Genomic DNA, 27,715 nt, shown 5'->3' on the forward strand with positions numbered 1-27,715 from the left:
TAGACATTTTTTATATATATATAATTTTTATAATTGTATATTTCATCCAACTGGGGACAAGCTATATGTATACAGTATGTGTAACTTTTTGTAGCTATGTTATACATATAGCATTTAGATTATTTGTAATTTCCGTTTGTTATCCCTGCTGATTGGTTATATGTGGGCCCAATTTTTTAGTTTTAAATTAATTTAATTTTAATTTTAATGTTCGATTTATTGGTAAATACCTATGCTCAATGATTGTTGAGTATATATAAACTTTTTCGTCTTTTAGGTGTTTTTCTTTTTTTTTTTGACCCACAGCAAAATGGCGCGTGAAGAATCACCTGTAGCCCTGGGTTTATGTGACTGTGGGAACATTGCGCCAGTTGTTTCTATTTGTGTTTGAATGATGCACTACCTATAGTTCCTTGTGATGTGGCTATGGGAAAATGGTGCCAATTTTTATCTACAGCAAAATGGCGCACATTAACGCCACATCCACAGACTATTTAAGGAAGAGGTTTGAGACATCAGCAGTAGGCGTATCCCTGTGAAGACTTGTATGCATCGAAAAAAATGGGAAGGGCCATACGTGCTGACGTCACACTACCAAGTCTGTGTTGGGGCGGCGGCCATCTTTGTAAGTCTGGCCGCAAATGCTTTTATTGTATGTGGATTTTATCTATTGCCTAAATTGATTACTTTATTAAACTACTACACTATGTGCTCTACTATGGGCTGCGTGTGGTGAGCTTATAGTGCTTACTACAAGCTAACACTCCTCCTAAAACTCCTATCCATTGGTTAAAGGGGTCTGCGGAGGTCCTGTTTTGGCATTAGGTTTCTGTTTTTGAGCTGCATATTCTTTATGTTCTGGTGAGTACATAAGGGTGGAGATCACCTACATTTGTGATAATTGCGAACTATTTATCATGAATAATGCCTAATTTAATATTGGACTCTATCAACTAATATAATTTTGCACTGGCACTTTTTTGCACTAATAGTGGTGTATTAGTTTGTTTCTTATATTTATTTTATTAATTGATTGCTGTTATGGTGGATTATTATTTATTTATATTATTTTATTGATTGCTTAGTGGGATGCAGTAATAGTGCATTACTTAATTCAATATAGCACGTTTGCAGTTATATGAATTTTTCATACACTTTTTGTTTATATTTTTACAACTTGTGTAGAGGGTCTACAAACCCTTCCCCAATCAGCCCACTAGTCAACCATAGCATAAATTACTCAACCCTGCGGGGCCTCCTCCAGGGTTGCTGAGGAGTCCTGATCATCTCAAATATTTATACAAATATAGTTTGATGCTTGCAGCATAACTCAATGGCCTTTTCAATAAATAGTTATTGAACCCTGTTTGCAGAGAAAGAAATGATTTTACAAAAACTTTCATCAAACTTCACTATGTCTGAGAATTCACCCCCTTACTACCTCTCCCTCCCAGCTCCCCTCTCACTGATCTCTGGGAGGATTAAAACAAACCTTTCTAAATACCTTTTTTTACTTCCCTTAAGCCGCGGTCCTCCTGCTCTCTGCATACTTCCTGTCCTTATTCTGGGCATCCACTTCACTACCTGTATGGCGTATACAATCCCCATTTTCTGTCTTCTGGAGGGGTCCACTCATGATCTAGAACAGAAGGCTACTGATGTCAGCCCAAGGGGAATCAAGAGGATCAAACAGTGAGGGTTATCCTGCAGTGCAACTAGTGGTCCCCGGAACAGAAGCGGCCTCAACAAGGGACCTGGATGTGCCTAGAGTCAAGCTTTATAGTTATAAGGGGTTACTCTTTACTCTAAGGTTTTTTTATTTTTTTATCACAGATGCAATGTTCAAACAGTAATAAGAACCCTGAAATGTATCTTCAGAGAATTACGGTAGTCTGTGATTAGGTCTGTCGAATCAAGCAGTTGTAAATTTGTTCTGCTGTATAAAAATAGAATGATAATCGTCACTGGCCTTACAAAGGAACCATACGGAGACTTTCTGAATACACAACAAAGATGCAGCTTTTCCTTATCTGCTCAGAAGATGAATGAATCTTTCATGTGAAAGAAATAGTCTAAATCTTTGAAAATGTGTAGCTAAATCTAAAATCTGTAACGTGACCTATGGAAAGCGTTTCAGTGATTCCTGAGATTTTGTAGTATTTGTAGCTCCTCTTTGTTTTTCAGTGCCCTTGGTCTCCAAGATCTGCCCCAGTGACACATACAAAGTTTGGAAGAGTGGGCAGAACCTTCGAGTAGACACTACATTGCTTGGCTTTGATCATATGACTTGGCAGCGAGGGAACCGCAGTTTTATCTTCAGGGGACAAGGTGAGTGATCTTATGGCAGAAAGAGTCATGTAAATTGTTGAGATGTTTACAGTCTTGGTCGCTGCTTGAATATAATAAGTGGAAGTACAGCAGTTACTGCCACTTAAAATGTATGAAGGTTTCTGGGAAAGGAATAGGTCCAGTGACTTATTACAATCAGATGTCATGTCTTTAAGTGTCACTAAGCCCTTTGGTGATCTCTTAGTTACTGATGTAATGTGAAAGCCTATGTTATTGACTCCACTTCCTTTTCTGGTGGCTCTGGCAAGATATCTCTACCTTTTTTCCAGCTCTGTCTCTGCCCACTGTAAAGTCTTACACCTCCTGGGGTGTTCCCTCTCCTTATATTACATCCACCATAATCTAAAAAAATGAAAATTTTAAGCACTTTTTTTAATTTTTGTGCTTAAATTAGTGGCAGCTATTTTAAAGACATAGTAAATAACCAATCTACCTACAGATATCAGATGGTTTGGGGTTGAACATGCAGGTGCAATCTAGGCATAGTATAAAGGCTAAAAGAGCTTTCCAAAATCCTTTATATTCTGATTGGTCAAAATGTTTAGGCCTGTGGTGCTTTTTAGGGGGAGGGGACTCTATTTAGAACTTTATTTCTGTATTTATCTTGTCTGACACTTAAAGTGATTGTAAACTTTTTTTTTTATTTAAATAAAAAAGATGGTTATATTCACCTGCTATGTGCAGTGGTGTTGCACAGAGCTTCCCTTTGCCTTGTCTTCTGGAGTCCCCCGCTGGCTCTGGCTGCTTCTGTTCTCCTTCATGTGAACCCAATGCAACCCATGTGCTATGGTGGCACATGTGCGGATGCTCTCCCAAGCCAGGCTCTGTATGTCCATAGACACACACAATGTGTGTTTGCCACACCCCCACTCCCTTCTCACAGAATTTCCTTGACAGCAGCAGGAAACAATGGCTCCCGCTGTTGCCTGAGTCTCCTGTGAGACTAGGAAGAGGGGAGAGAAGAACTGCATCCTGGCACAGCGTTGGATCAAGAAGGTTCTGGTAAGTGTTTAGGGAGGGGATATATAGTTTTTGTACCTTAAAGCTGATTTTCACCCACTGAATTCACATTTTTTTGTGAAAAGTATGAGCCCCTCCCCCATGCATTTCAGACACCTAGGTGAATGACATGCACAGTGCTCACTGTGCCTGCTAGGATAAGCGCATCACATATTTTAGGAGGCATAGCCTCTTATACAGAAAGAAGGAGGGGCGTGCCTAGTGCCAGGTCACTGGTAATTACGCCGGCTGAACCTGGAAGAGTCAGTGGGCCTCTTGATGTCATTACAAGCAGAAGACAAGAGGATCTCAGTGGGACAATGCTGGATCCTCAGGGTGGGGGAGTATCTGAAGTGTGCACAATGGAGCACCCGGTAAATCGGAGGATAATAAAAAGGGGGGTTACAGGTGGAGATCAGGTTTCCATTCATGACTACTTACTTTGTGTTGCAAAGCTGTAATTGGCTCACAGCTATCACATGGGTACCTAACAGCCTGTATCATGTGATTAGCTGTGGCCAATCACAGCATGTTTACAGAAAAAAAGCTGTCATGAATCGAAATCCTTTTGTGACACTTAATTACTGCATATATTTGTGAACATCACTAAACTACTCTGATGAAAGAATTTTAAAAAAAGTAGTATAAAAAAGAAAAAAAATGTAAAAGAAATAAAAAGATGTTCAAAAAATGGAATAAAAAATTCTTAATATATATATATTTTTACATACTGTCACCAGTCAGTATCCCTGATCATGGCCACACCACTCATGATGACGCTGTACTGCACTGGTGACAGTAAGTAAAAAAAATAAATGTGAAAAAAACGAATTTTATTTATATTCTCCATTTTCCTCAAGAAATTAGATCGGCCGTCAATACATCAGGACTGATCAATTTTCAAAAATATGTACCATAGTTTGTAGACTCTATAACTTTCACACAGACTAAATAATATACACCAATTTGGGTTATTATACCAAAGAAATGTAGTAAAATACATTTTGGCCTAAATTTATGAAGAAAGATATTTATTTACAAAATTTCAAAACAGACACTAAGAAAAACATGTTTTTTTTTCAAAATTTCCTGTATTTTGTTGTTTATATAGAAAAAAACTCAGTGGTGATTAAATACCAACAAAAGAAAGCTCTATTTGTTTAAAAATAAATGATAACAATTTATTTTAGTTACAGTGTTGCATGACATCAATTGCTAGTTAAAGTAACTCAGTGCTGAATAGCAAAAAAATGCCCTGGTCATGAAGGGGTTAAAACCTTCCGGAGGTCAAGTGGTCAAAGATGTTTTCTGATTGAATGCTATGAGTAATTATTTGGTTATGCTGCAGGTACTGCTGTTCATCATGAAAATTATGTACTGTTTTATGGAATTTGTGCAGCTATGAGATTCCCATTCTGTACGTAATCTGTTATATACCTACAGACACCAGCGCTGTAGTCATGGAAATCGACCATGACAGAAGAGTTGTCTTCTCTGAAACTCTGACTTTAGGTTCCCAGGACCATGAAGTTCTCTTGGCTGCTGTGCAGCCCACTGAGGAACAGGCCATGAGCCGCCTGACAGCCCCAGTAGTCACTACTCAGCTGGACACCAAGAACATTGCCTTTGAGAGGTGAGTAGCCAACAAATTTTTTTTCCAATTTGGATAGAGTAGGGAATGGTTAGAACCCATGTCATGGAGTGAAAGAGTTACAAAGAAACCTGAGTACTCTTCAAAAATGTGTTCACTCATTCCTAGTATTAAAAAGTCCTCTTTGAATCAGATGTGGGTGTAAGACTGTTTTCTTTTTTGCTCATAAAAATAAATTGAACAGTCATAACTGGGTTTTTATAAATATGATGTACCATTATTACTTAACAAAAGTATTAATATGTTTCCTAGTAAAATAATGGATTCAATTTGAATTCCAGACAAGCAACCAAATAACCGTATGAAATACATATCCTTTTTATATGTCAAAGTATTCATATTTCTGTCCGTACAATCCTGAGACACCTACATGTCTTCTCCCTTCCTCAGCCTGTGACTGGACAGTGAAGGGAGAAGCAGCAGACGATGATGAGCGCATCTCTGGGTCACACACATTTCTTCTCCTTTTTCCATGTCCGTTGTTAGCACTGCACTAGAACTGATTAGTTGCTTGTTTTGTTTTTATTTAAATAAAATCATAATTTAATCTAATGATAATAATTTTTGTTTTGTTCCTCTTTGTTTTACAGGAACAAATCAGGAATCCTGGGTTGGAGGAGCGAGAAAACGGAGGTTATTAATGGCTATGAAGCAAAGGTTAGGAGTCTAATATACTAGACTCAAAATCCAAGTATTCCTTTTTTGCAGTTAGGACATAAGATGGAGAATTGCAGCCTTATATTCAAGAAAATATTACTACTATTTACAGGGGTAGAACCATAAAACACATCATGAAACCATAATTTTAATTTCCTATTTCTTCTGCTAGCAAGATATTTTAATTTCCTATTTCTTCTGCTAGCATTGCAAAGCAGATTGGTTGTGCCAAAAAAAAACAACTGCTGCATTGATCCTGGACAGGCCAGGTAGCATAATAGTCCACTTCCATCAAATCCCTGCTATGTTTGCTGCAGAGTGCAGCTTGGGTCAATTATCATTGAAAATTTTTTCCGGGTTGACTGAACAGTAGTATCAATAGTTTTTGACTGAAAAGTACTTTTCATTTCATTTTAGAAAACAGCTTTAATAAATACACATAGACTGAAACTGCTGAAACGTGTCTCTCTAACTGTCTTCTCAGGTTTATGGAGCTTCCAATGTAGAATTAATCACTAGAACCCGCACAGAACATTTATCAGACCAGCACAAAGGAAAGAGTAAAGGTAACAGAATGAGATACTATTATTCCATGACAGTGGTCTCCATGATAAGAATCACATGTTTTCAATGATAGGACTCCGTTAGCTACCTTCCAGGCTTTCAAGTTGACCATACACATTTTGTTTATCCAGTCTGAATTATGTTGACACGCAAAAGTATAACAATTTGCCTGCTTAGAATATTTTGGTGGTTAGGACTTAGGGGCCAATTCCAAACTGAATATGATCTGGTATTTGAGGAACGCATAATGCATTGGCACAACATTCATCCTTTCAATTCAAGGCATTCGGTTTGTTTTACAAAAATTTTTATTGGGTTTTTTCAAAGTTGTGTAGCAAAGTACAGAGGATTGAACACAAATGAGCACATTGGAGGTCATAGTAAAACAAAAATACAGCAGTCGAGACAGGTACAATCCAGCTGGCTCATGTAAACATACGAAAAGTATACAAGGATTCCTTACAGGTCGAGAATGGGCTTAAATATTGTACATATCCAGCAGTATTATGTTTTTCAAGGCACATTGATGGAGAAATGTATTGCCAATGAAAATGTACATGTTAAGGAAATTGGAAAAGGGAACCAAGGCGCCAAGATCTGGCAAGAGGACAAAAGGCTAAGGAAAGGAAGGGAGGATAAAGAAGGCTAAGGAAAGAAAGGGAGGATAAATCAGCCTAAAGGATGAGAGGGAGAAAGAATCAGAAGAGAAGGAGAGGTGACTGTTTTTCTTAGTGTCCGGAAATGGAAAAAGAAGGCTGGAGAACATCCTGGGTGGTGCAATCTATTGTGCCACCCTAAGACGAGCTATACGGGTGGTCATATCAATAGCAAGGAGTGGTCCAGGCCCACACTATCATATATAAGTGAGCCTGGGGTCCCACACCTTCAGGAACTTGGAGTGGGTGCCAGTGAGGATAGACGTGACCTTCTCATGGACCATAATTCCCAAAAGGTGCAGATTAACCTCAGCAAAGTTAAGGAACAGTTGGCGCCAGACTTTAGCCATGGTCTGCCATGCTGCCAAGTAGACAAACTCCACCAGCTTCCTCTGGGCTTTAGTCAAGGAGAGGATGGACTTATATGACAAGGCTTCCTAAGGGTTGCATGCTAATGTGACATGTAAGACTGATTTAATCAGTAGACCTGGGTCCAGAATTGTAGGGCCTTCAGGCAAGACCACCAGGTATGGAGGAGGGTGCCAGCCTCCCTACAGCCACAGAAACAGAAGGGGGATGCAAACTTGGCCACTCATACCTGGGTCATACCAGCAGAAGAGAAGCTTGTGGGCATTCTCTTGAGCAAAAAATGTTCCTATAACATTTAGTAGAGTTCAGCCAAATTTAAATCCAGGAAGTCTGGTCCAAAGTTTACCCCAGATTGGTCTCCCACATAGAGACATAAGTAAGCCAAGAATACCCCCTTCAATGAGGGGTCTACGGCACCTGTTCTCGAAAGAGGTCAGGCACCTAGGAAATTCCAATTGGGGTCTGAACAGAGAGAACACATGGTGTCGTATTTGGCTATAACAAAATATTTCCATGGTGGGGATATGCTGGTGTTCACTTACGTAAACAAAAGATTTGATACCATCCAGAGATAAAAGCTCATAAATGTATTTGGTCCCTCTGGCCTGCCAGCATCGATATGCTGCCAGGTTATTGTAGGCAGGAAGAAATTGGGGGGTATCTAAGATACCAGACAAAGGTAAATGGGGGAGACCAGTCAAGCAAGGCATTCTGTTTGATGTAAAATAGTATGTCAGAGTGAAGATGTCCAAAGTGCAGTAACTCATAACAAGCAGTAAGATAAATTCTTATTGGCTTTAATGTGTTAGTGCATTTGGCACTTTCCCTCTGAGAATAGAAAATAGCTTATATCAAAGCCTTTTAAGAACATTTGCAATTTGTAGTTGTAATTCACTGCTTTGTGAAATGAGCAATTAAATAATCTTTAATTGTCTATGTAGCCAATACTGAATCAGAAAATGTTCACTACATGTTCTCATCAGTCTGAAGCAATATGTAATCATTGAAATAGACACAAATGACAGGAAGACAAGCTTCCCCAGTGCATTAACTCTTTTATTGCCAGAGCCATTTTTACTTTTTTTTTTCTTTGGAACGTGTTTAAAAAAATAATTTTAGGCTTGAAAATTAGTTAAAACCTCCAAACGTCTGAAAGCAGAAACCTTGGAGAAAAAAGTGATGGTAGTTCCAATTTTTTTATGACACACAATATTTACATGATCAAATGCAAATTTTCAGTAAAAAATACACTATAGTTAATTTTAGGGTACACAATCACCATACACTCACCAACCACTTTATTAGGCACACCTTGCTAGTACCAGTTTGAACCCCTTTTTGCCTTCAGAACTGCCTTAATTCTCCATGGCATAGATTCAGCTACTGCATGAAAAGCCCAGTAGATCAGTTTTTTAAATATTCAGATCAGCTCGTCTGACACCAACAACCATATCATGTTCAAAGTCATTTAAATCCTCTTTCTTTCCCATTCTGATGCTCGTTTTATTTTCAGCAAGTCGACTTCACCCCATCTAGATGCCTAAATGCATTGAGTTGCTGTCATGTGATTGGCTGATTAGCAATTTGTGTTAGCAAGCAATTGAACAGGTGTACCTAATAAAGTGGTCGGTGAGTGTATATTACCCAATTTGTGATAAAATATAAAAAATGAAGCTGCACCGCGTAAATAGATGCCAACCATGTCAAGTTTTAAAATTGCACTTGTCTGCAAGAGGATGATGGACTTCAGTACCCTATAACTTCCATAGTCAATGTTTTAAAAGTACCTACAGGTTATCAATTTAAAGTTCAAGTAGAACAATCAACTAGAAATAACAACTTGATACAAAAATATGTTCTTTACAAAGGAGAATACATTCCACATTGAAAATTATGCTATGTGTGCTGTAAATTGCCTGTAGCATTATTCCTGTTTCTTCTTGCAGGAGGCCATTTTGCTGAAGCCCAGAGCCCCTGAGCAACAGTAAATCTTCAGGCGGTCAGCAAATCGGCCTCTAAATTTTCGGCACAGTTGCGAAAAATAGAGAGCAACTGAGCATGTGCAGAGCAGGGTGAGAGAGTGTATTACTGGAATTTAAACAGTATTGGCACTTATTTTTAAAGTATAATTATAGGCAAAAGTTTTTTTTGTAATTTTGGATAGAGCAAGGGAGGGTTATAACCCCTGTCAGATTTTTTTCCGCCATTGAGTCCCATTGTAGAGATTTGTAGAGAAAATCTCTGCAAATTAAAGGATAAGTTTACCTTTTGACCAAAAATAATAAAAGCACATTTTTTTGTAGGTAAAAAAAATGTGCATTTCTTATTTTTGGTTGCAGGTGCCTGAAAACCATTGCAGCAGTGATCAGCAGATTGTTGGTGCCCTGCAGGTCTGTTAGTATATCTGCTTGACCGTATGAGATGAACGGGCAAGCAGATATACAGACAGTAAGACTCAATGAACTACCACAGCGCTCTAATGCTGTAGAGACCTGTAGTTCATTCATTCATTCACAGAACTTTGTGAATGAATGACACGGCTGTGTGGGTGGAGCCCTGCATGGATGCGCTCTATTCAAATAGTGACAGCTTGTACAGACAGGGAACTTCTTCCCATACTGCTTTCACAGGGAGGGGAGTGGGGACCAGGTAGCGGCTGCTGCATTGGGAACATGTTACAAGTTCCCAAAGGGGAACTTAGCCTTCAAGGGAATTACTTGGAGGCCCCCAGGTCACCAGAACTAGTGTCCCCATTGGAAGATTTCCCCTCTATTACTTTTCTGGGGACAACTCATAATTTGGGATTCTTTTACTTTCACTTTCAATAATAATGGAACCAGAACAAATAAAGAGGATTAATCTCAGACAGCAATAAAAACTGACAGGCGTTCTAGTTCCTCTCCACTCCAAAACTAAAAGGAAAGTTTTGCCTTTTGTGTTTGTTTTGACATGTTAACAGCCATTGATAATGTACCTCTCCCTGTGTGGAAGCATTTTTTATTTACAATAGCTGTTATATTATGCATGTTGGCCTTTGTGCTACTCAATTTAATAATCGAATACAAAGAAAAAGTTTTGCCTTTAGCTATACTTTAATGTTTTACATGGCAATATCTGCAAAAGGGGCCAACCTGAAGTGACCTAGCAGGATTTAGTTTTCTGACTTAAGTTCCACTTTAACCCTGAATATTGGCCCTAGAATTATTGATCACACTCCTGGCGTTTGTGGCACCATGTAATTTTTTTGTACATAGGCACCGTCAGCGAAGGAGTGGGGGGGGGGGGGGTTTAAGTACTTGAGTGTAACTTTTGACACTATTTTTTCTTTCAAAAACTTTATTCCTATAGGGGATACAAAGTCCCCTATGTTACATGAACTCTTTGTGACAGGTTCTTTTTGATGAGACATCAGTAGTCTCCTGCCCTGCCCTGCCCTGGTCCTTCGCCTTCTATTGAAGCTAATGGAGCCCATGAGTTCATCCTACAACTTGAGACTTGAGTTGAGAATGTGTCACAGCCAAAAAGGATGCTGGAATCACACCAGCAGCTGTGTTGGATCAGGAGCGCTAGACATTTCTGTCAAATTACGAATGCATTTTTCATTCGGATGACGCCACATGATGCAACGGTAGTTCAGGCCCATGGGGAAATTAATTCAATGGTCAAATTTGTTTGATAATTTGGATAATTAATGGATCCAAATTTTGTTCCATTTGTTAATTCTGATGCACATGGCTCCAGTTGATATTGTTCAATCAGCTCATGCCATTTCTCTTGGTGGGCTGGACTAGCGTCCCAAAATATTGAATCCTTCTGATTCAATAATTTGTTGTATATATAATAATACTTTGGAAAAACTGCTACATTTTTCAAATCCACCCAGACCAACCACTATACGAAATGAATGCTGAAGATACAAAACAAATCGGTTAAACATAACGAATATGGCAAAACAAAATTCTCCAAGGAATGAATGCATCCAAAAGGAAAACTTCTGCCGTGCACATGTTTACTGTAGATATAGTAATTATTAGGTTCCCTGGGATATTTTTCAAGGGTTTCTTCACTTTAAAGAGTTTGAGAAAGCCTGTGCTTGATATAAATATGTTAGATATAAATAGCTCCTATTCTCAAGGGAAAAGTGTAGGCTCCACTGCAAGTGTTAGGCAGTTTACTGATTTAGAGACAAAGTTTGCTTCTTCCCTGTTACATGTTTCATCCCCAAAGGGGCATAGTCACAGGGTAACTAAGCCTGGGTTCACACTTGTGCGGTGCGGTATATTGCGTGTGATTCGCACAGGAACTGCACCACATTCGATTGGAGCCTTACATTTTGTATGGCTCAAATTGCACTGCATCTGCATCAAAAAGGTGCAGGACCCTTTTTTTGGTCCACACTAGAATTGGATCGCATGGATATTTACACCCATGCAATCCGATTCTGCGTATTGCACTGCGTTTTGCGGACCGATTTCGGGGGGTTGTTATCTTCACACACACACCTGCGGCCGTTTGCATGAACGGGGTGCGATTGTGATGCTATTCGGAATTTGCACAGAAAACACTGCAAATTCCGCACCGCATCAGTGTGAAACCAGGCTAAAGGTATTTTGTATCAGCATATTGTTAACTAAGAGCTGATGTTGCTTATCTCCAGCTACCAATCTGAATCAGACCTGTGCTCAAAGTTTAAACCTGACTGGTGGTTGCGAGGAAATAACTCCAGTGCTTAGCATGTACACATTGATATGTAAGGCCCTTAAACATTTTATGACTTCTCTGCTTATGGGGTTGAACCTCATCAAATGGGAGGGGCCAGTTTTGCAGCTATGAACCGCCATGATAAATAGCCTCTTAGTTTGCGTCTGAAATTCTTTCTATCTTTTAAGACTAGTGGGCTTGGCAGTTCCTGTGATGTTCAACCAGGGAAGGAGGCTGCTGACTTTTATCATCCTTGGAATCAGTGAATCCTTAGGCATGGTACACACTACTAGTTTTGTTTTCTTTCGACCGATCGGGCTGAATGCAAAAACCTGACAGCTTAGGAGGAGCCGCTGTACTAACTATCCGATGTTAGTAAAGAGATCTCCCCTGCTGTGCTATTGTGTTCTGACAAGGGGATGTCCCCCCCTCTATAACTCTCCAGTCAGTCGTGATTGGGAGCCAATCGGCAGACCTTTTTTGGTCATGCCCCTTCGACAGAAGCCAGCTGAACGGCCAGCTTCTGTCGAACCAGCTGCTGTACACTCGGGCCAGCTGTTGGCCGGTTTCTATTGAACTGCCCGATGCCGCCCGACATTCAGCTTGTGTGTACTAGGCTTTAGTAATGTAAATGACTTCCTGAAAGAGACATTGTCACATTGCCCATACAGAGAAAAGTGACATGGTCTGTGAGAGGGTGACCTTTTCCCATATGACAGTTCTTGGGCCTAGCAGCCAATCAGTAGACCTCAGCATTTTCACATGAAAAGGGTGATAGCACTGCTCCCCTTGACATGCAGCACCAGCATAGCCAACACCAGGTATTTTGGTATCAGTTGTGACTTAAGAGGGTGCAGTGGGGGGAGCACTAGAAAAGTGAGTATCAGTGATATGGGAGTGAAGGCTCCTCACAAACACTGTCACTTTTCCTTGAATTGGTTAAGTGACAGTGTATCTTAAAGAAAGAGAATTATTGAGATTTATTTTTGATAAAAATTTTGTAAGTAACCTACTTTATCAAGTAGAAGTAATCCTGAATCTGTCGGAAGTATCACCTAGGTGTGCCTGTTGTACTGGCTGTACACCTGAAGTCTTTATGCAGCTAATCTTGTATACACACTAGAGAATAAAATATAAAATCTGATCGGATGCTGTGCGCTACTGTCATAAAGTGTTGATTTTCAAGATTCCACTGTAATGAACAAGTGCCTCCCTCTGTAATTAGGTTCAGCCGATGGTTTCATACTGGTTATAGATAATGATTGTGGCGACTCTTAATGTTTTGTATTATATAAGCACTAAAAGAACAATAATGATACTTGGTAGAAAGAATAAGAAGGATGACAGTTTAGCTGTTGTCCCAGGCAGTGATAATCCTTAGGTTTATCCTGATTGTCAGTGATATTTTTCAATTTTCTTTGCAGGTAGTAAAACACCTTTGCAATCATTCCTGGGAATAGCTGAGCAGCACGTAGGACCAAATAATGGGGTGAGTATTAAATTGGAAGCAATGGATGTTTCTTTGCAACATCCTCCCATGCTGTGCTGTATGATTGTACTGTACATCTTGTACTAGCTGTCCCTCTAAAACCATGATAGCATTAATTGATGCCTGTTATAGCAGAATGGGATCATCCCAGCTTCATGTCTGGCTATTATCATTGATTATATTCTGAAAATCTTACTTACCTTCAGATGATGGAAGAGAATTTAAGGCTCACTTATACAAACTGGAGCAAAAAAGAGTGGTCCTAAGAAATGCTTGCTTTTAGATTCCAGATATGAAAAATATACTCCTATAAAGTAATTGATTTTCAGACAGACAGGTATTCCTTTTTAGTTAATTTACAGTATGTTATATATGTAGGCATAACATCAAGTGGCAAAGAAACAATGGTTGCAGTGAGTTAATGTCCAGGGCAGAAAGGGCCCTCCACAACTCTTTGTAATGTCTCACATCTTCTCACATCTCTATATTATACAGAAACATGTCCTTGAATGGAAAGCATTATACATTTTCAGTAAGGCATATTTTGATTTATTATAGCAATGTTACATTAAAGTCATCCTTGATAGGACATTTACAATTACAAACTTGCTCTCCTTTATGTATGTGATTGTATTAAATACTGAAATGTGTAGATAAACCAGTAGATGGAGCTCTTAATGGCTAAGTGTAATTACGCTCCTAAAATGACTCTTGCTATTTTAAAAAATCTAAAGAAAAAAGGTCTCCCTGCAAGGAAATAATTAATACATTCTTGCCTTGTCAAAGAACTAAGCTTGCTGAAGAATCACCTTCCCATGTTTAGGAAATGTCAAATACCTGATTCCCCTCTGCACACTATGATTTCACTGACCCCCCACAATACTACAGGACATAGTAGTGATGTAAGAGCCAGTCAAAGGAACCACAGCACGTAGTATGGAACCTGGGACCCATCCTACACACCTGTAAGCACAATGAAGGTTTACATGTTGGAAGATTCTTCAGCCACCATAGCTCTTCAAGAGTACAAGGTTTGACTGTGTGACAGCAGGTCAGGTAAGTATTGTTTCTTTTCTGTGCAATAGAGTTGTTTGTTGCTTTAATTATTAACAGATATAAGGTATCAACCATACAGGGAGTACATTGCTTTTAATGAGCTGGCTGGTTCATGGACTTCTGGGAAGAATTAGTAAATAGCTATTGTATAATGATGAAAGTAACAAATAAGAGACTTCTTATGTTCTAAACTATTTTCTCTGCCCCCAGGTGATTGCAATGGCTTGTGTTTGAGATCCAAATTGCAAGCTTTTCATTTACCTGTACTGTACAATAAACAATAGAGAAGTACAAATGGAAATAACCCATAGTGACCAGATTTTCAAATCCCAGAATCTAACCAACCAAAGTGTTCGATTTCTGGTTTCTATGAGCTGCAGCACTTTATATTTAAGTGTTCTGTACTTCATTATTGTATAGGTCACCCAACTGATTACTCTCTTCTGAGAGTTGAAGAAATGTTACAATTCTAGGAGAGTTAAGCCCAGCTGCAGAGGGTAATATTTCCAAGGACTATCCTCTGATGAACTGGGTTTTTGGGGGCAGGTGTATTTGAAAGGGAACTACTAAACCTGGGATGAGAAGGACATTTTCATATACAGTCATGGCCGAAATTGTTGGCACCCTTGATATTTTTCCTGAAAATCAAGTATTTCACACAAAAAAGGTATTGCATTAACACATGTTTTGCTATACACATGTTTATTCCCTTTGTATGTATTGGAACAAATATAAAACAGAGGCAGAAAAGCAAATATGACATAATGTCACACAAAACCCCAAAAATGGGCTGGACAAAAGTATTGGCACCCTTAACTTAATATTTGGTTGCACACCCTTTGGAAAACATAACTGAAATCAGTCGCTTCCTATAACCATCAATAAGCTTCTGACACCTCTCACCCGGAATTTTGGACCACTCTTCCTTTGCAAACAGCTCCAGGTCTCTCTTATTGGAAGGACACCTTTTCCCAACAGCAATTTTAAGATCTCTCCACAGGTGTTCAATGGGATTTAGATCTGGGCTCATTGCTGGCCACTTCAGAACTCTCCAGCGCTTCTTTGCCATCCATTTCTGAGTGCTTTTTGACGTATGTTTGGGGTCATTGTCCTGCTGGAAGACCCAGGATCTTGGACGCAAACCCAGCTTTCTGACACTGGGCCCTACAGTGCGACCCAAAATCCTTTGGTAATCCTCAGATTTCATGATGCCTTGCACACAGTCAAGGCACCCAGTGCCAGAGGCAGCAAAACAACCCCAAAACATCATTGAACCTCCACCATATTTTACCGTAGGTACTGTGTTTTGTTCTTTGTAGGCCTCATTCCGTTTTCGGTAAACAGTAGAATGATGTGCTTTACCGAAAAGCTCTATCTTGGTCTCATCTGTCCACAAGACGTTTTCCCAGAAGGCTTTTGGCTTACTCAAGTACATTTTGGCAAACTGTAGTCTTGCTTTTTTATGTCTCTGTGTCAGCAGTGGGGTCCTCCTGGGTCTCCTGCCATAGCGTTTCATTTCATTTAAATGTCGACGGATAGTTCGCGCTGACACTGATGCTCCCTGAGCCTGCAGGACAGCTTGAATGTCTTTGGAACATGTTTGGGGCTGCTTATCCACCATCCGGACTATTCTGCGTTGCAATCTTTCATCAATTTTCCTCATCCGTCCACGACCAGGGAGATTAGCTACAGTGCCATGGGTTGCAAACTTCTTGATAATGTTGCGCACTGTGGACAAAGGCAAATCTAGTTCTCTGGAGATGGACTTGTAACCTTGAGATTGTTGATATTTTGCCACAATTTTGGTTCTCAGGTCCTCAGACAGTTCTCGTCTCCTCTTTCTGTTGTCCATGCTTAGTGTGGCACAGACAGACACACAATGCAAAGGTTAAGTGAACGTCTCTCCTTTTTATCTGCTTTCAGGTGTGATTTCTATATTGCCCACACCTGTTACTTGCCCCAGGTGAGTTTACAGGAGCATCACATGCTTGTAACATTCTTATTTATCCGCAGTTGTGAAAGGGTGCCAATACTTTTGTCCAGCCCATTTTTGGAGGTTTGTGTGACATTATGTCGAATTTGCTTTCTTTCCTCCCTTTTTTTGTTTTGTCCCAATACACACAAAGGGAATAAACATGTGTATAGCAAAACATGTGTTAATGCAATACGTTTCGTGAGAAATACATGATTTCCTGGAGAAATATCAAGGGTGCCAACAATTTCGGCCATGACTGTACATTCAAGGCTCATGGGAACAATAGCTCAGATTGTGATACTAAGCCAGGAATAGAGGCTCAGCAATATTTTCAGGGCCAAGGTGTGAGCCACAGCTTAGGGGAGCAGTAGTATCTGTAGAAGCACTGTTGAGTTTGGAAGAGATGTTTGATATTGCCAGGGCACTATACTGTTGAGTTAGTGATGGAAAGAATTATATCTCCAGGTATCTTGCACTGCTTAGCTAGGGATGGAAGCACTTTTCAAGGGACTCTGGTGTTGTGGAGACAGGATAGTTTGAAGGCTGGGTGGATATTTTTCGGTTGATCCAAAGCTGGGTGTACAGGGACATTTCTGGTAACAAGAAAAATTAAGACCATACAAAAATAAAGATTTAGACAGATGCACTACCTTGAGACAATGCACTCTGTTGATGTCAAATGTATTTTTTAATTTGCAAATATATATTCCAAATTGGCATTACAACAGTTATGTAATCCTGCAAAAAAAGCATTGCCCAAGGACCAAACACCTGCAGAATATGAGCTGAAATATGGGCAAAAACTATTTTTAAGATATCAACCTCATAAGAAGTACATTGCTTTTAATGAACTGGCCGGCTCATAGACTTCTGGGAAGAATCAGTAAACAACAGTCATAGATTGCTGTTGGGGGGAGATTTAAAGTGAAAGGTAGTCCCATCCAGTTAGCCATTCCACTTAAAACTAATGTTTTAATAATGTGGACAGTGGTGATAAAATTATTGCATCTTATATTTATCAGCTTCTTGTAGGCCTGTCCTGTGCCTGTTGGCATCCACAGCCATGTGTAGTAAGGGCCAGTTCACATTTGTGTGGTGCGTTTCTGGTGCATTGAGTTTTTGGTGCATTGTATATGCGTTTTAGGCGTGTTACCATTGAACTCTATAGAACAAGGGTGTCAGACTGGCGGCCCTCCAGCTGTTGCGAAACTACAAGTTCCATCATGCCTCTGCCCTTTGGAGTCATGCTTGTAACTGTCAATCTTACAATGCCTCATGGGACTTGTAGTTTGGCAAAAGCTGGAGGGCCACCAGTTTGACACCCGTGCTATAGAATGTGAATTGAGATGAAAGTCCATCAAAGATGCAGCATACAGGACTTTTTTAGTGCACCTCACATAAAATGCAGCGGTGTAAACGAGGCCTACATGACTGGAGCGAAAAAGTTGATTACTCCACATATCCATGCATGCCAACAGAAATGTAGATAGGTGTGTGAAAGGCTTTGTGAAGGTGGAAAAGGGAATTGTTTAAAGAATGATTTACAATAGTAAAATAATTGTTTCTTTTAATTTCCTGAGCCACCTTTTATTTCCTGTTACACTGTTCAACAGGTAAAAAGTTTTGGGCATAAAATTAGCTAATCTTACATAATTTTGGGGTGCTGAAAACGAAAATGACCCTAAAAAATGTTGATTGGGTCTAGTTTCCATGATATATTCACCCATCTAATGACGTAAGCCATTCAAAATTATGATGCAACTTCAGCTGCATATTGCGCAATTGATACTGGTGACCAATAGAAAATTGCATGTATACTGAGATGATGCAATATTAGCCTTTAATTGCATCACTTCACTGCATAAAAGCCGCAGTATCTGTAGCTGATTGTAGTTCGACAGCGTCTTTACATTTCGTTTTATGCTTATATAGGCTACTCAGTAATGCCTCGAACTTGTGTGAATAAAGCAGATAATTTCTGCTATATCTGCGGTGAAATAACTTTTATCTCACAAAAAAGGAGGATAACAGGAATGATTAAGAAAGCCTACAACTTGTATTTTGGCTGCAAGATAGGAGACCAGGACAAGAGCTGGGCACCACATATATACTGCAATTCTTGTGGGACGGCACTGGAGCAATGGTTGAATGGAAAAAAGGCATCTATGCCTTTCGCTGTGCCAATGATTTGGAGAGAGCCAACAGATCATGTTAGTAATTGTTACTTTTGTATGGTGCCTCCAATTGTAAAAGGGCTAAATAAGAAGAAAAAGTTATCTGTGCACTATCCAAATATTCCATCGGCAATACGTCCAGTTGCTCATGGAGAGGGGCTACCAATTCCTAAAGCACCAGAATCCTTCGTGGTTGAGTCAAGTGAGGAAGAACCTGAAGCGTGTAGTCACGTGCAGTTGTAAGAGATAGCCCTTTCCTCGAATACAAGAGAAAAGCCAAGAGAAGCAAAACCGACACAAACTGAAGACAAAACTAGTGAGAATCCTAAGTATTAAAATGATTCAACTTAGCTTATGGCTATAATTTTTCTTGGTAATCCTATGCAATATATTATGCCATTTAGGCTTTGTTATGTAGTCAATATCACTTGCTTTATATTTGTGGAAAGACATCTATCTATATAATTATTGTGCATTATGTAGTCATTACGCCTATAGTAGAAAACTTTCCGTTTACAGAAAAACTAGAGCCAATTGACAAATTTCATTGTTATATTTGAACTCAGAATGTGAAATTCATTAAGAAATGGATCCTTTTGTTTCCAAAACTGGCAAAAAATAAAAATTTGTTGAACAGTGTTATCTAACATTTTAGGCTTGGTGGAGTCTGGCTGCAATGTAGTCCAATGAAAAGTCTGGGCTGGAAATTACCTCCTGCAATAACCATAACTCTATTATACAAACTGTTTTTGAGATATTCTCCTGGAACGTTTTCATATATCTGTAAACATTTTTCAACAGTCTCTCACATAATCTGACTTGCTTTTTAGGCATATTGGCCTATGTACATTAATTCTGTCTGTATCACAGACAATTTAAATTCCAATTATACTCATAACTGGTATTTAACCTTTGTGTGTTTGATAAAACTGAACCACTTGCTTGACTCTAATAAATGTCAGGTCCATGTACTGCATTTTTTGTAAGCCATGCTTACCCACCCAAAACTAATTGCTGTATCATTCATTTTAATTTATAGGTTTTATTTTGAAAACTAGCTGTCTGTGGGTTGTGTCCCCACATTTAGGCCTGCACTTGCTGCCGTCACACTGCATTGTCCGTGACAATTTATTCTAACCCATAACTAAAGGTTGTAGCTCTTTTTTTTTCAGGAGGGTGGCTGCCTGTGCCTTCTGTCTTCACAATTAGACCTTTCATCGTGGCTAAATTGTACCCATCCACACTCAAAATATGTAGATTCAATTTTTGTAGTGATACAGCTGTCTGAGTTTTTTTGTCTCTGCATTTAGGAATGCTTGAGCAGCCTTGAAATTATGGAGCTGCAGACCAATTTTTTCTAAGGCTATGTTACCATAAACAACTGTTAGCACCTTTCACTTCGAGTATTTGTAGTCAATATTGCCATCACAGCATCCACAACATGTCTGCCATGGTTCAGTGGCTATCCTTAGCCTCATTACCACATATGCCCATCACCAGCCTATCTATTAACTCCACCTACACTCAAAGTGTTAGCATGTACTGTATATATGAAGCACTATAGCTCATGCGTTGGATTTGATTCTATGGAAGGAAGGAAGGAAGTTCACCTAAAACACTGGAGTTAGCAGACATATTCGGAATACTGTGAAAATAGTTGATCTAAAGAGCTAACCACATTAAACTGTTCTTAGTACATTCTGCAGATGTCCTGTGAGTAAGGATGGCCAAAGGAGGGGCAATTATAAGTGGTGCTGTGGACAAGGGTGGCCAGCTGAGGGTGGTGCTTTCGGTAAGACTGCCATCTGGGGTCATGTTTTGTGTATAGGTGGCCAGGTGCAAATGGTGCTGTGGGTAAGGTGGCCACAGAGTCATCTAAGATGAGGCTGGTGTTGTAGGTAAGCTGAAGGTGGTGTTTTAGATAAGAGTGGCAACAGAGCCGTTGCAGAAAAGGGTGAAGTTGTAGATTAAGGTGGCAAACTAGGGGATGAGCTTTGGGTAAAGTTAAGCAGTTGGAGGTAAGAGATATAGCTGAATATAAATCAAAATGGCACATCTAAAGGTAATAGCCATGACAGAAGAAGGTGGCCCTGAGAGTAAGGGTTGCCAGAGGAGGGTCAAGTATAAATGGTGTTGTGGGAAAGAGTGGTCAGAAAAGGGTGGTCCTGTGGATAGGATGGTCAGAGGAGGATTAGGTACAAGTTGTCAAGGTCCTACCTTTCTTCAGAGCTTGTGCATCTCCATGAGCTCGCATCCAGCTTGGTTTTCTGCAAAGCATGGTGGGAACCTTTATGCCTTCTGGCTTCTGCGGCTCCTCCTCAGAAGGGTGTGGTTGAGCACATTTAAACCTCCTGTCTGCAAGTGTGCGCTGCACTTGTGTCCTGTATGTTGCCCTGTTGCAAGCTCTTGTGTTGTTCCCATTGCTCTCCTGGTAACCGACTCGGCTTGGACAAGACTACTCTCTGCGTTAACCCTTTAACTGACCTCCCGTTGCTGAACCCGGCCCGTGACCTGAGTATTCTTTGCCTACCGTCTAGTACTGTCTGCTCCGTTGTTATTGACCCGGCTTGTCTGACTACTCTACTCGTGTTCCCATCTAGCTCCCACCAGCTGTACGCCATTGGCAGCAGTCGTTATCGCAGCTGGGGTCACTCGGGGGCCGCGACCTGGTCTCAGGCTGCGTCAAGTCCATCCCCACCATCAGGGGCCCTGGTGAAGGGTAGCCTGGGGCTTAGACTCCGCGCCCTGAGGGACTCTGGTCTGTGGGTAGTGGCTGTCGTCAGTCGCAGCGTGACCGCACCATAGGCCTGCCTGTCCATTCCAGCGTTCCTGCCCTGACACAAGTGCTGTTGAAGGTAAAGATGGCCAGCTGGGAGTGGTGCTGTGGGTAAGGATGGCCAGCCGGGGTGGTACTATTAGTAAGGGTAGCTAGCTGGAGTGGTGTAGGAGGTAAGGCTGGACAGATGGGGATGGTGCTGTTGGTAAAGATGGTCAGCTGGAGGTGGTGCTGGGCTTAAGGATTCCAGAGGTGATTTCATGTGTAAGTAAGGATGGTCAAGGAGCATTGGCAGGTGATGGTGTTGATGCCATTTCTATATGGTGGAGGAGGGTCAGGTACAAGTGGTGTTGTGGGTATGAGTAAGCAGAGGAGGGATAGGTTCAAGTGATGTTGTGAGTAAGGGTGGCCAGCTGGGAGTGGTGCTGTGGGTAAGAAATGGTTACAGAACCTTGGCAGGTGATGATGTTGGGTAATTTTGTTCTGAGGGTAAAGCTGAATGGTGTTAAAAGGTTTAGATGTTGTTGAGGGTAAGAGTGGCCTTTGCAGTGGATATAAAAAAGTCTACACCCCTGTTAAAATGTCAGGTTTCTTTGATGTAAAAAAATGAGACAAAGATAAATCATTTCAGAACTTTTTGCACCTTTAATGTTACCTATGAATTGTTGAACAACAAACTGAAATCTTTTAGGTGGAGGGAAGTAAAACTAAAAACTAAAATAATATGGTTGCATAAGTGTGCACACCCTTAAACTAATACTACTAGCACCTTTTGATTTTATTCCAGCAGTCTTTTTGGGTATGAGTCTATCAGTATGGCACATCTTGACTTGGCAGTATTTGCCCATTCAAAAAAATGTATTTTTTAGGTGTAAACCCTTAAAAACAAACTGCGCTGTTAATGTGTGGATGTGAATCAAACAAATATTTTCATAGATCTAATAACATGCTGCCACATTGAACTACATGCAAAAAAAAATCAAAATAATATTCTATAAAATATAAAATATTAATGCGACGGTCAATAAATGATTTTCAAAAATATTACTAATATAAACGCATAAAAAGTCCAAATATTTCAGTCCTTTTTATGAACACTACGTGAAGTTACTTCTTAATCATAATCATATTCCCATAATCACCACATGAATATTAGTGAAACAATCTGAAGTAGTGCCGTTCTCCCCTCTCAGGTATGCACTCACCAGACATATTTGCCTTCCATTCCCATGGTTGGCATTTTGCGCATTTGGGTATATACTTCTCCAAGGAAAAAATCCTTTTTCAAGACACAGAATGAATTCCTCCAAAGATGGCTCAGACTCTCCAAGATAATAGTACCTCTTTCCGATACTCCCAACAAACATCACATAAAAAATAGAGACCCGACATGGTGCCGTATCACTTAAAATCTCTTATCCTCTGCCCAAGAATACTATTTACAAGAAGTCAGAAAAAATAAACCCCAAAGATGCAAGTGTATTGGTATATCAGAATGGGAAGACCATTATTCCTTGCAAAAAACACTCCAAATCTGTCAGATTGCAAGGGCATCTCCTGTGCACAGCCCTCTTCAGATCACCCCACAGATTTTCAATCAGATTCAGGTCTGGGCTGTGGCTGGGCCATTCCAAAACTTTAATCTTCTTCTGGTGAATCCATTCCTTTGTGGATTTGGATGTATGCTTTGGGTCGTTGTCATGCCGAAAGATGAAGTTCCTCTTCATGTTCAGCTTTCTAGCAGAAGCCTGAAAGTTTTGTGCCAATAGTGACTGGTATTTGGAGCTGTTCATAATTCCCTCTACCTTGATTAAGGCCCCAGTTACAGCCCCAAAGCATGATGTTGCCACCACCATGCTTCACTGTGGGTATTGTGTTGTTTTGGTGGTGTGCAGTGTTGTTTTTGCGCCAAACATATCTTTAGGAATTATGGCCAAAAAGTTCAACCTTGGTTTCATCAGACCATAACACATTTTCCCTCATGCGTTGGGAGACCTCAGATGTGTTTTTGCAAAATTTATCTGGGCTTGGATGTTTTTCTTTGTAAAAAAAGGCTTCCGTCTTGCCACTCTACCCTATAGCCCAGACATATGAAGAATACGGAAGATTGTTGTCACATGTACCACACATCCAGTACTTGCCAAATATTCCTGCAGCTGCTTTAATGTTGCTGTAGGCCTCTTGGCAGCCTCCCAGACCAGTTTTTTTTCTCGTCTTTTCATCAATTTTGGAGGTATGTCCAGTTCTTGGTAATGTCACTGTTGCGCCATATTTTCTTTCTTGATGATGACTGTCTTCACTGTGTTCCATGGTATATCTAATGCCTTGGAAATTCTTTTGTACCCTTCTACTGACGGATGCCTTTTAACAATGAGATTCCTCTGATGCTTTGGAAGCTCTTTGTGGACCATGGCTTTTGCTGTAGGATGTGACTAAGAAAATGTCAGGAAAGACCTACTAGAACAGCTGAAGTTTATTTGGTGTTAATCAGAGGAAGTTTACATGATGGCAGTGTGTACTGACTCTTATTTAACATGATTTTGAATGTGATTGCTTAATTCTGAACACAGCTACATCACAAGTTATAAAAGGTTGTGCACACTTATGCAACCACATTATTTTAGTTTTTCATGTTTAATTCCCCCCCCGCTAAAAGATTTCTGTTTGTGTTTCAATTGAGTTGTACAGTTTATAGGTTACATTAAAGGTGGAAAAAGTTCTGAAATTATTTATCTTTGTCTCTTTTTTTTTTATATCACAGAAACCAGACATTTTAACAGGGGTGTGAAGACCTGTATATTATATATACTTGTTTTAAACTTATTGTTTTACATTTCTTAATTTTTACATGGTATCTGGTCTAGGCCAAAATTAAGTTATATATCTCAGGAGTCCTGGTTGCCATTTTTGTCTTTCATCTGAAAGAGGGAAGGAAGGGCTTTCTCAGCTAAGCACAGTTTCCTGCCTGCATGCCTGAGCCAAGGGCAGATGGATTTGAGGAAGTAAATGCTACTTGAATCATCTGTCTTTACCTAAGACAGCTGTGGCTAGAAATACTATGGGGGGTGTTTTCAAAGTGAATTCCCAACAAAATAGAGCATGAAGACATAGATGGATGGGTGGGCTGAGTTTTCCTTGAATATTAAAAATTAATTGAATCACTTTTTCAGTTTGTGGTGCTCAGATAGTTTAGTTCCGCTTTAAAGACTTTGCTACGTGGCAGTTATTTTGATAGTAAGTGTCATAAATGTAAGTGAAATTGGAATAAGGGTGGCCACAGGTACGTGAGGTAGCAGAGAGCCTGATATATCTGAAAAGAAACCCAAAAAGGCTTGCCCGAAGGTAGAGGCAGGTTGGCTCGGATGAACATTGGTCGACCTGCTCCAAAAGAAAATCCTGCATGGCAAAGAGGTTTTAGGGCCATCAATTATTGGCAGCACTTGCCCTTTTTCTCCATAGGAAGGAATAGTGCCCCATCATTGGTGTCATTGGGAGGAATAGTGCCCCATCATTGGTGTCATTGGGAGGAATAGTGTCCCATCATTGGTGTCAGTGGGAGGAATAGTGTCCCATCGTTAGTGTCAGTGGGAGGAATAGTGTCCCATTGTTGGTGTCAGTGGGAGGAATAGTGTCCCATCATTGGTGTCAGTGGGAGGAATAGTGTCCCATCATTGGTGTCAGTGGGAGGAATAGTGTCCCATCATTGGTGTCAGTGGGAGGAATAGTGTCCCATCATTGGTGTCAGTGGGAGGAATAGTGTCCCATCATTGGTGTCAGTGGGAGGAATAGTGTCCCATCATTGGTGTCAGTGGGAGGAATAGTGCCCCATCATTGGTGTCAGTGGGAGGAATAGTGCCCCATCATTGATGTCAGTGGGAGGAATAGTGCCCCATCATTGGTGTCAGTGGGAGGAATAGTGCCTCATCATTGGTGTCAGTGGGAGGAATAGTGCCTCATCATTGGTATCAGTGGGAGGAATCATGCCCCATCATTGGTGTCAGTGGGAGGAATAGTGTCCCATCATTAGTGTCAGTGGGAGGAATAGTGTCCCATCATTAGTGTCAGTGGGAGGAATAGTGTCCCATCGTTGGTGTCAGTGGGATGAATAGTGCCCCATCATTGGTGTCAGCGGGAGGAATAATGCCCCTCATTATTATCAGTGACACCAATGATGGGGCACTATTCCTCCCACTGACAGCAATGACACTTAACTAGCTGACCCCTGTTCCAGCATGGTGCTGCTGCAGCCAGCATACCTGGTTGCAGCAGTACCATCTGCACGGCACACTTACCGGGCGGTCAGCTGTCCTCCTTCCTTTACTTCGACCTCTCCCTCCCTTGATTTTCGCGGGGCCGCTCGGCTCCACCTCCTCGCCGGTGATTGGCCGCCTGTGTGCCTTTCCTGAGCTACAGTACTGGCGCCCAATCACCGGTGAGGAGGCGGAGCCGAGCGGCAGCGCGGACATCGAGTGAGGGAGCAGCCGGAGTGAAGAAGCTGCGCATCCTGAACTGGATCGTCGTGGGACTGGGACCGGAGCCAGGTAAGAGACAGCAGCCCCCTGCCTGCCCATGTACTTAGTGTCCCCTGCCGGCGGGCCGGATGAATGTGCTCGGCGGGCCGCATGTGGCCCGCGGGCCGTAGTTTGAGGACCCCTGTTCTATGCCCTGTACTGTACTTCAAGCTATGGAATTTACCAGTTAGTCAAAATCCTAAATTTTCATTTCCACATTGTATTTATCTATTTCTAGCCTATTTATATTAACATGAATAATTTTGAAGTTAATAAACGTAATTTGTGAATATCATCACATATTCACTTTCTTGAATTCTGTGACATATGTTCACTATTTGCTGTGAGTAGGAACTGCTGTGTTTCAGAATTCAGAGCCTGCCTTCTGAACTATAGAGGTGCTGAGAGGAGGAGTTTCAGCAGGCAGTCAGTACAGGAATCACTGTGTGCAGGCAGCAAAGTACCATGGGATATGCAGTCCTTTGAAATCAAAAGTGCAATCCCAATTCCAAAAAAGTTGGGACACTGTATAAAATAAAAAACAGAAATGCAATGGTTTGCAAATCTCATAAATCCATATTTTATTCACAATAGAAAACATATTAAATGTTTAAACTGAGAAAATGTACCATTTTAAGAAACAAAAAGGTAATTTTGGAATTTATGGCAGCAACACATCTCAAAAAAGTTGTGACAGGGCAACAAAAAGCTGGTAAAGTGGCATTACAAGGAAGAACTGGAAGAATATTTTGCAACTAATTATGTTTATTGGGTATAAAAAGAGCAGTCTTAGAGAGAGTCTTAGAGAGTCAGAATGTCTCAGAAGATGGGAAAAGGTTCACCAATCTGAAAAGCTGTGCCTACAAATTGTCCAACAATTTCAGAACAATGTTCCTCAATGTAAAATTGTGAAGACTTTAAACATCATCTACAGCACATAATATCAAAAGATTCTGAAAATCTGGAAATATCTCTGCACGACAAACAAGGCTGAACCACAATATTCGATGCTTTGAACCCTCAGACAGCTGGACATCACTTCATGGGCTCAAGAATACTTTGAAAAATCACTGTCTGTGAACACAGTTTGTCATGCCATCCAAAAATGCAGGTTAAGGCTCTAAAATGCAAAGAAGAAGCCATACAGCCATAAGCGGTACTGTCTTCTTTGAGCCAAAGATAATTTAAAATGATCTTTTGCAAAGTAGAAAACTGTTCTGTGGTCAGATTAATTGAAATTTGACATTTGTTTTGGCAACCATGGGCGCCATGTCCTCTGGACTAAAGAGGAGAGCGACCTTCTGGCTTGTTATCAGCACTCAAATCAAAACCTGAAATCTCTGATGGTATGGGAGTGCCTTAGTGCGCATGCAATGGTCAGCTTGTGCATCTGGATAGGCACTATCAATGCTGAAAGATATATTAAGATTTTAGAGCAGCATATGGGAACAGGACAGCATTCCTCTCCCAAAACTCCAGCAACTGGTCTCCTCAGTTTACAGATGTTTACAGAGAGTTGTAAAAGAAGAAGGGATGCTAAGCGGTGGTAAACATGGCCCTGTCCCAACTTTTTTTGGAATCAAGGTTGTACTTTTCCAGCTTTTTTTGAGATGTGTTGCTGCCATTTTACACGTCCCAACTTCTTTGGAATTTGGGTTGTAAACAGCAGAGAAGAAGCTATAAAGAATGCAGGGAATCTAGGAAATTGTGGAAAGAGATGGTCAGCAAACAGGCAGGACTCACAACATAAATGGAGATTTTAAAAGTAAGCGTATATTGGGTTGTAAA

The 27,715-nt window shown here is 40.5% G+C and overlaps 1 protein-coding gene across 5 annotated transcripts in view; it reads left to right on the forward strand.

The window, feature by feature from the left end:
- The window catches only part of ANKRD13B (ankyrin repeat domain 13B), a 295,939-nt gene that overhangs the window by 229,790 nt on the left and 38,434 nt on the right, over positions 1 to 27,715 (forward strand). For all 5 annotated transcript variants that reach the window (XM_089683035.1, XM_089683033.1, XM_089683032.1 and 2 more), the window contains exons 5-9: positions 2,185 to 2,328; positions 4,792 to 4,981; positions 5,590 to 5,656; positions 6,141 to 6,222; positions 13,371 to 13,435. In XM_089683035.1, the coding sequence (XP_089539161.1) occupies positions 2,185 to 2,328; positions 4,792 to 4,981; positions 5,590 to 5,656; positions 6,141 to 6,222; positions 13,371 to 13,435 (548 nt within the window). The remainder of the gene's footprint in view (positions 1 to 2,184; positions 2,329 to 4,791; positions 4,982 to 5,589; positions 5,657 to 6,140; positions 6,223 to 13,370; positions 13,436 to 27,715) is intronic.

The sequence above is a fragment of the Staurois parvus genome, unplaced genomic scaffold, assembly GCF_062004578.1.
Source record: "Staurois parvus isolate SC_StPar_1 unplaced genomic scaffold, SC_StPar_1.0 ptg000299l, whole genome shotgun sequence".
In the NCBI taxonomy this organism is placed as follows: domain Eukaryota; kingdom Metazoa; phylum Chordata; class Amphibia; order Anura; family Ranidae; genus Staurois; species Staurois parvus.